The sequence below is a fragment of the Otolemur garnettii genome, unplaced genomic scaffold (genome assembly GCF_000181295.1).
Source record: "Otolemur garnettii isolate 467f Iridium unplaced genomic scaffold, OtoGar3 scaffold00001, whole genome shotgun sequence".
Taxonomy (NCBI): domain Eukaryota; kingdom Metazoa; phylum Chordata; class Mammalia; order Primates; family Galagidae; genus Otolemur; species Otolemur garnettii.
This window is the reverse complement of record NW_003852396.1, coordinates 8213196-8222786: the sequence shown is the minus strand read 5'-3', so window position 1 is coordinate 8222786 and position 9591 is coordinate 8213196. Positions and strand designations below refer to the sequence as shown.

Here is a 9591-nt window from a genome sequence, read left to right as displayed (position 1 = left end):
AGGGTGACAGAGCAAGGCTCGGTCTCAAAAACAAGCAAAAAAAAAAAAAAAAAAAAAAGGCAAGGCTCAGAATTATGTTTGTAATATGCTACCATGTGAGTTACAAAGAACATTAAGTGTTTATATAAATTCATAAAACACGTTTATATTTCATATAATATAAAGGACACCCAAGCAGTAGTTAACCGTGGATCCCCTGAGAACAGAAAGTAGGTGGCACGAAAATAAGAATGAAGGAAACTAACATTTCATTGCAAATCTTTTCAAGCCTTTTAAAATTTATACCATGTGTATGGATCACTTAATACACAATGAAGCAAAATTCCTTCTTTAAAATATAACTTTTCTCAATAAAGGTTCATCGCTATCAGTATTCTTCATCAAACAATCAGGATTTACTGATATATTAGGCTAAGGACGTCAGAGCAGTTAGAAGCAAAGAATTTAGAGGAAGATGGGCCTAGCCCTTTTGGAGCTCTATAGCTTTTTAGGTGTGATTCTTTGAGCAAGTTAATTATTATGTACAAAATAAATTTTCCTTTTTTTTGAGACAGAGCCTCATTCTATCATCCTGGATAGAATGCCATGGCATCACAGCTCACAGAAACTTCAAACTCTTGGGGATCAACCTTCTTGCCTCAGTCTTCCAAGTAGTTGGGACTACAGGTGAGCACCACTACTCCTGGCTAGTTTTTTAGTAGAGATAGGGTCTCACTCTTGGAGCTCCCACTCCTGAGCTCAAGTAGTCCACCCACCTTGGCCTCCCAGAGTGTTAGAATTATAGGCTAGAGCCACTGCATCTGGCCAAATTTTTCTCTTTTGTAAAATGAAAATAATGTGTACCCTTCCTACAAGAATAATATGCAAATTATATGGAACAACACAATCCTATTATTATTTACTATTTTGATTATTTGGCAAACATTTATTGAGAAGTTACATGCCAGTCACCATTTAAGAATTTCTAAACATTTACTATTTCATTTTTATCTCCACAGTAAAGATAAACATGATATATTATTCTCATTCTACGATTGAGGAAATTGGTGTTTACTGGAGTTAAAGCAGGTCACACAGCAAGGAAATTCTAGAGTAGGGACTCAAACCCAAGTCTGTCTAACTCAACTCTGAGACTTATGCTCTAATTTGAACATGTAACTGGACTAGAGAGATGGTAAAAGGGAGTAGGGTTAGGAGGGAAGGCAGTCTGAATCAGAGATATTTTCCTTAACAGATACAGGAAAATTTGAAAAAAGAGGATAGGAAAAACATAAAGATCGAAGACTGACACAGTTTATGGTTGAGACAGGCATTTGACAAAAAACCTGATCATCACTATCAATACCAGATATGACTGCAAGGCAAAGGCAAAATGCAATTTATTGGTTGTGCTCACGTAACAGCTAAAGCCTATGGTGAGGGCGGTGCCTGTGGCTCAGAGGAGTAGGGCACCGGCCCCATATGCCGGAGGTGGTGGGTTCAAACCCAGCCCTGCCCCCCCCCCAAAAAAAACCCCTGCAAAATAAAATAAAATAAAAAAATAAAGCCTATGGTAAAAAAAAGCTTGGTGGATTCATGATCCTAAAGAAGCCCAGCATCACTGAAGTGAGACAAAGGGCCTGAGAGGAGGCAGAAGTGAGAGGCAGGTCTTTTCTTTTGAACTATGGCGAGAAACTTGCATATTTTTTCCCCACTTACAATAGAAAGCCATTTGATGGATTTTAAACAAAGTAATGAAATAATCAAAGTCATATATTAAAATGATAATCCTGGCTGCCGACTGTAAAAAGCAGGAAGAGCAGTTAGAAGGTTAACTCAGAAAGTGAGTAGTACAGGTGAGAGGGAGGGGCTTGGACAAAACAGTGAAGAAAAGCACACAGATTCAAATTATATTCTGGAAGTAGAATCAATAAAACTTGATAATGGATTGCATAGGAAAGCTAAGAAATAAAACATATCAAGAACAACTCCTGGGTTTTTCACTCCAGGAAGAAGAGATGTCCTTTTCTGAAAGGATACACTAACAGAAAAATAGGTATGGAAATTCAGGTTTTGAAGTTTGAGGTTTCTGTGAGTCACAACTCATAGTAATACCTAACACTCATAAGGGCTTATGATGCGTCATGAATTGTTCTTAATATTATTATTCAATGAAATATAAAGTAAGTTAACTTTATTATATTTCTAGAAGATTAGACAGAAAAGATCAGAGATATAAATTTGAGTCATGAGTCAAATCATGATGTAATCCTAGCTATTTATATTAAATTGTAAAAATCTTCTAAAATTAAGCAATGTAAAGCTTGAAATACATCCAAGACATGTTTTTACTTACTTGTGGAATATAATTTCTTCTTTCTTGACATGCAGCATGAAACCATGCAAAACTGAAGAGAGCATGAGCTCGATGTATATTATCTTTTCTGTTAACTTGCTCGGGAGTCCAAGACTCATAAGTACGCATTAGGTTCTTCTTCAAACCTGGTGGCGACTAAAGAAAAAAATTAGCAGACTTCCCATTGCTAAAGTCTTCCAAATAAAATAAATCAGTATTTAATGTATTTGAGAACATATTTTAATAAAGAAAATTTTTCACAACTTTGTAAGTTTGACTTACTTTATCATGTTACTTCAAAATGTACAAATGTAAAACTAAACTCCTTATAAACAGTTCATCTCAACCATAAACACAAAATAATTTTTGAAATTAAAAAATATGCACAACTAATAATATTCAAAATAACCAAATATGTTTTATATGATCACTGAAGGTTTTTTTTTAAACTGAAACTAATCACAGTATAATGTGATACAGATTTTTATAGGACAGGTGTTTGAATTTAATATGCTGGTTTTCCCTAACTTACCTACTATTTAAATTTCCATGAAGACTTCAACATACCACATAATATCATTTAATCTTCTTTACACATTAGTCCAAAGTTAAAACTGGGTAAGAGCAAACATTGCAAGGCTTACAAATACACACAAATACAAATATAGGAATTGAAATTGTATGCTGGTCTAGTACCCAGCCAGGGTACTAGAAAAACATGCTCATCCACATGTACCACATAGATTTATATCATATTTTTAAATGATAAAATTGTCAAGTTACTGAAAAAATAGCAAAATAAACACCCTGAAAAAGAATTCCAATGTAAAAAATACATACACAATGTGGGTTTGTCTGTCCAAGCTATTTTAATTAACTATTTTAGAAGCTAAATCTTTCTTCCAAAATGGCTTCTAACATTAAATGAAAAAATATAATTCAAGTCAATATTTTTGGAATGCCTGCTAAAAAAATTATGCATTACCTCTGCAATTCTTTTTATTTGTTATTTCTTAAATAAAAATATTGTTTCTTTAAAAATAAAATATATAATTGAAGTACTAAGTATCAAATGTATACTTTCAAAATGAAATTATTTTATGTTTATGAAATATTTACAAAAAATTATCATAGGCTAGGCCAAATTAAAAAAGAATGAATAAAAAGTAAATTCATAAGTATGGAACCTGTTATTGGAAAAAAAAATTTTAAATAATTCTGACAACTAATCAAAAGAAGAGAAGAAGAAAGTAATAAAATGGATTTAAAAATTAAAAAAATAATATGTGTGTGTACATATACACACAAACATGCATAGTAATTATTTTGAACCCTTTGCAATAAACTGAATAAACTCTACTATTTCCTAAGAGTTAAAATTATTTACTTTTATTCAAGGAACAGAAAATAATTTACTAATAATTCAAACCAAATTGAAAATTTCCATAGATGTATAATAAAATTACCTCCTAAAGATAATCCTGGAAAAGACTGCACATTAAATCAAAGCATTCGTGGAACAATTCCCTAGTATATTAATTCTTCATTATTAAAGTATTTAGTGAATTCCTCTTATATGCCAGGTATTATATAAGTTAGAAAAAGCAAACAAAAAGTAGCCTCTGCCATCATGGCTCATACAATATAGCTTTAGAATAGACTAGTGGAAAGGCATATTTGAGCAACAGGAAATGTTTCTGAAGAGGTTCTTTCCTACTAGACCTTATAATGATATTTACTTAATTAATTTATTTCCAATATGCTTTCCTTATCTTTATCCTTTTTCTAGCATAAATGAAATAACACCTTCAGATGAAAAATAAGAGAAGTATTCATCTAAAATAACAGGTAGTTACCAACACTAAGATGATAGTTTTCTTCAGAAAAAAATTATATGAAACAGAAAAGTTTCCTGTTGCTCAAATCACTAAAAACTGAGGAAAAATGCATGCAGAACCTCTTTTCTCAGTTTTTAAAAGTTTTAATTCAGTTTTTTAAAAATAACTTTGAAAAGTCATAAATATTATTACAAACACATTCAATTTTAGATATATTAGGTTTGGGGTCAATCTACCTAGAATTACACGTTAGAAGGATGTAAGGATGAGTGAAAGGATGAAAGGAAAGAAGGAAGGAAGGAAGGGCTGAGAATCTAATTTATCAAGCTACGTCAAAAACAAATGATATGAAAACTGAATATCCATACACAAAAATATAAAGTTAGACCTTTACGTTATATCCTATACTGTGGAGTACAGGCTATGAGGCAGCAAGGCCACCACAGCCTGGGAGACAGTCAGGGACTGACCCCCAGCTGCTTCTCCTCCTTAAACAACAACATTCTATTCCTCGGCCAGAAGTCATTTAGCCCCTGCATACTTTCCCTTTTGTCTTTTGCAGGAAAGCACTCAGCTTTTCCTCCCTAAAGTTCATCTTTACCCTATGTGTCAACATTTACATCATTTAGTAACCTTGTTTAAGTTACTATATAAATAAAGCTGTTTTCTCATTTCAGGGCTGGCTGCAATCTTAGCTGCTCCAGTCCTTCCAATCCCATCTTCATCTCTTGTGTGTTTTGTTTCCTCATTCCCCACATTTTCCCTCTGCCTGTTTGTTTTCATGCAGGTTTGTGAAAATATACAAAATTAACTCAAAATATATTAAAGATCTAAATGTAAGACTTGAAACTATAGACTCCTAGAAGCAAAGCTTTATAGCATTGGATTTAATTATGACTTCTTAGATATAAGACCCAAAATGCTAGGAACAAAAGAGCAGACAAATGGGTCACAAAACTTCAAGCCTTCCGTGCAGAAAAGAAAATAATCAACTCAAAGAAAAAGCCATTCACAGAATGGAAGAATATATTTGTAAACGATATATGTGATAAAGGGTTAGTATTCAGATATAAAGAAACCCTACAATTCAACAATAAAAAAGGAAAGATTCCAATCAGAAATGGGCAAAGGATTTGAATGGACATTTCTCCAAAGAAGATACACAAGTATCCAATATGTATATAAAAGGATGCTCAAATCACTAATCATCAAGGAAATGCAAATGAAAACCACAATGAAATGTTACCTCACAGCCATCAGCTACGATTACTGATATTAGAAACACTACCAACACATAGAGAATTACTGGTGAGGATGTGGAGAAACTGTGCAGTGTTAGAGTGGAAATTATGGAAAACAGTATGGACTTCCTCAAAAACTTAAAAATAGAATTGCTGTATGATACGCAATCCCACTTATGAATATGTATCCAAAATAATCAAAAACAAGATCTTGAAGAGATATGTGCTCACCTATCTTCACTGCATTATTCACACATGCTAAAAAGTAGAAGACCTAAGTGACCAGTGATGTAGGAATAAATAAAGAAAATGAGTTCCCACCTATCGGGTATCTGGCGCACTTTCTGGATGCAGAACTCAACTACAAGTGGGACTTTGGTCTTTAACTTAAATGCAAATAAGATGTACTATCATATTAATCTGAAATAAAAAAATGAAAAAGAAGAAAATAAGGTATATACATACAATTAAATACTATTCAATCTTAAGGAAATCCTGTCAAAATGATGAAATTTAAGGATGATATGCTAAATGAAATAAGCCAGTAACATAAAGATAAATACTGTATCACTCTACTAAAGGAGGCATCTAGAGTAGTCAAACTCTGAGAAACTGGAAGTAGAATGGTGTTGCCAGGGCCTGGAGAGAGGGGACAATGGATAGTTGCTGTTCAATGGATACAGAGTTTCAATTTTGCAAGAGAAAAAAGTTATAGTGATCTATTGACAACAAGGTACTATGAGTTAACGCTATTTTATTGTACACTGAAAAATGGTTCAGATGGTAAATTTTTTGTTAGGTGTTATTTACCACAATAAAAACAAAAAAATGATATTGAAATAGAATTGGAAAAGATTTAAATGAATTTTTCTATCACCTGATGCTATTATTTATGTGTATTACACTGCATTTAAATGTAAAAGGAAGTTATGTGTTTTGTGTAACAGATGGTTATTTACAAAGCTTAAGGAGGCATACATAGATTACTGCTCTCATACAACTAGTGATCCAAATTTAAATCTTCTTACCTCATATGTTATCTTCAAACTTGACTGCAGTAAAATAGGAGTAAAGTTGGGATGAACTTCTGCAGTGAGCCAAAGACGAAAGGTTTCTTTAGGTTGAAGAGTATTCAATTCCTTGTTTACAAAAACAATACGAATCTACTTAAATACACATACCAATTTCCCTTTTATCAGTCATTTATTAACTTTTCCTTACAAAATGTATTCCATGACACTCTGATATATTTCTTAATGTTCTTATTACATTCCCTCTAAATATTTATCTTTTTTATTATTTGCTTTATATAAAGATAAGAACTTGGACCTCCAGGTTGAGGTGGATTGAAATCTAAACTTTTCCACTAATTTGCTGTGTGACCTTGGGCTCTCTGACATATACTATCTCTAAGCAAGAATAAGAAAAGCTACCCTACTGGACTATGTAAAATGCTAAAACAATACCTGCTATGTAATAAGTTTAAATAAGTACTTCTATAATTAAAACTACCAGCCATCTTTAAACTTTTATATTCTCATTGCTTCAATTTGTGGTTTAATAGAGTTACATAACGATATTGATTACCTTGTTGACAATTTTTAGTAGCAACTATAGCCTATAAGTTCAAAACTTCACCACACAAATTCATCTACCTATACCCCTCAGAATTTATACTTTAGTCATTTATTCAGATTTGTAGGCCTCTCTTTATTCATCATATTCTTCTGCCTATTATTCTCTTTGCAACCTCACATTCCTTAATCATCTCTCAAAATATAATTTCAATATCACATCTTAGGGTAATATCTTCTACAACTCTTCACTACCACAACCCCAAGCAAATTAATCACCTATGTCATTTTGTAAATTTTCTTCTATAGAGTCAATATGCAACAACATAGATGTGGCTGTCCCTTCTAAACTGACTTCCAAGGGAGTAGGTATAAATTCTGTATTTAGCTGGCATTTACCTCAATTCTTGGGTTTCATTAGTACTTCACAAGTATCTTAAAATTGAATGAATAACAAAAGAAATTTTAATAGCTTTAAGAAAAACCTAAACATATTTTAAAAACCTATGTCTGGCATATTCATTTAATATCATGTGAAATGTAGAGTTAAGATAACCAAAAAATGGCAAAAAAAAAAAAAAAAAAAAAAGGGAGGGGGCCATAACCAGATTGGTCTTGCTTAAAATATAAATGATGAAATAGATTTACATTTCAGAATTTCAGACTGTGAAGTTTACATAAAGTTTTTCTTTGGGCTAGCACATATAAAAAAAATCTAAAAGGTAAAAGACACAATACATTTGTGATATAGTTGAATTTATAATAAATTTATAATCCAAAAAACTCTTCTAAACTATCCAACAGAAAAGCAAATTAGTAATTGTTTTTAAATTTCTGTGTTATAATCTACTCTATATGTTTCAAAAAGTTCTACTTTGGTAAATGTTTTCAAGGTAATAACTATAGTTACGTTTCATATAGATTAACAGCTATCTATCAACTATTTAGAACAGAAAGCAGGATTCACATATTCACTAGTCTTCTTAATATATTTTAAAACATAAGATTCATCAAACATGAATTTTATATTTTTTACACAAATCTGATTTTTATTTTTTTTAAGATAGGGTCTTGCTCTGTCATACTGGCTAGAGTATAGTGGCATCATCATAGCTCACTGCAACCTCAAACTCCTGGGCTCAAGAATCCTTCTGCCTCAGCCTCCTAAGTAAATGGGACCACAGGTATGTGCCACCATGCCCAGCTAATTTTTATATTTTTAGTAGAGATAGGGTCTGGTCTTGAGCCTCAGGTGATCCTCCCTCTTACACCTTCCAAAGTGTTAGGATTACAGGCATAAGCCACCAGCCCCACCTTACTGATTTTTTTATAGAAAACTGTAATAGAATTATGTAAATATTCATATGTATTTCAATTCCAACCTCTGTTGATATGTCTTTTCTTGATTATAAGTTATGGATCATTACAGTCTATCAATTCATTCATTTGCTCATTAACTCATATAAAGTATTGATTTATTTGTTAAGGTCCTATAGTTGCCAATTTATTAAGGTTACACAAATTTTCAACACCTCATAATTAGACTAGGATCTCTAATCAATATACTCTATTTTGTTTGGCTTCACTGTATAGGACTGAACAAATTTATTAGGACTGTAAAAATTTCAGCACCTCACAACTAGGCTTGCATTTCCCTCAATCTAATCCATCCTCTATATACGTACTTCTGCCAGACTAATTAATTACTGAGTGTCAAGCTAAGAGCTTCTTTTGGCTCTCTAAATTCTAAGACAAAAACTCCAATATCTTTTGCATAGTTATCAGGATATTCTATAACCTAGCCCTTTCTGAGTCATTGACCTCCATTTCCCTATGCTGCCGTACAAAGTCCTTCTAATACTAGCGCGGATCTTCACATTTCTTGTACTAGGCACGCACATCCCCAACACTGCATTTGTATCCTTGTGCTGCCACAATTAACCATAATATCCTTTTTTTGCCTATACTTAGCTAAATCTCATTCAGCCGTTAAGGAACATCTCTTCAGAGTCATCTCTAAGTACCCAAGACTGTATTCATTTTTCTTAAATGAGCACCAGTCTCAAATCCAGGTTTGCATTTAAAACCTATCCAGTGGTTTATTCTGTCTAAGGTTACTTTCTTCCAAAAGTAAAATTATTTGAGGTAATAATTTTACTTCAGTTTACTTTCTAGTTTCCTAAGCACCTATGAAGTTCTGAGGCTCCCTCTGATTCCCCTTGAAAGGACCAGATTTGCCACCAAGAAACCATGCACACCTGGAAATCCAAGGAGTTTTATTCTTTTCAGGCATATGCTCAGGTCACTCCCACCATCAAAGTGGTTGGAGAAGAGAGTGGCCCCGAAACAAAGGGCAAGAAAACTTTTATACACTTTCTCACAGGGTATTATGGGTTGCAATAAAATGCTAAGGAAGATGGCTGAGGAAGAAGCCAGTGTCCGCTTACTTATTGGTCCCTGGGGAGTCTTGGAGTTTTGATAGGTTACCTGTCTTTCCGTAGTTGGGGTCTTTGCTGGAGTTAGTACTGTGTGAACTTCTGATTGGTGATTGTTATCAGGGCTGTTTACCTGATTTACGGCCTGTGTCTGTTGTGGAGCTTCTT

The 9591-nt window shown here is 33.0% G+C and overlaps 1 protein-coding gene across 1 annotated transcript in view; it reads right to left on the bottom strand.

Moving 5' to 3' along the window:
- Nucleotides 1–9591, bottom strand: part of DYNC2H1 (dynein cytoplasmic 2 heavy chain 1) — a 267699-nt gene that overhangs the window by 61339 nt on the left and 196769 nt on the right. Inside the window, exons 79-80 of the mRNA XM_023511235.1 lie at nt 6443–6553; nt 2336–2491 (exon numbers count right to left, since the gene is read on the bottom strand). Of these exons, the coding sequence (XP_023367003.1) occupies nt 2336–2491; nt 6443–6553 (267 nt within the window). The remainder of the gene's footprint in view (nt 1–2335; nt 2492–6442; nt 6554–9591) is intronic.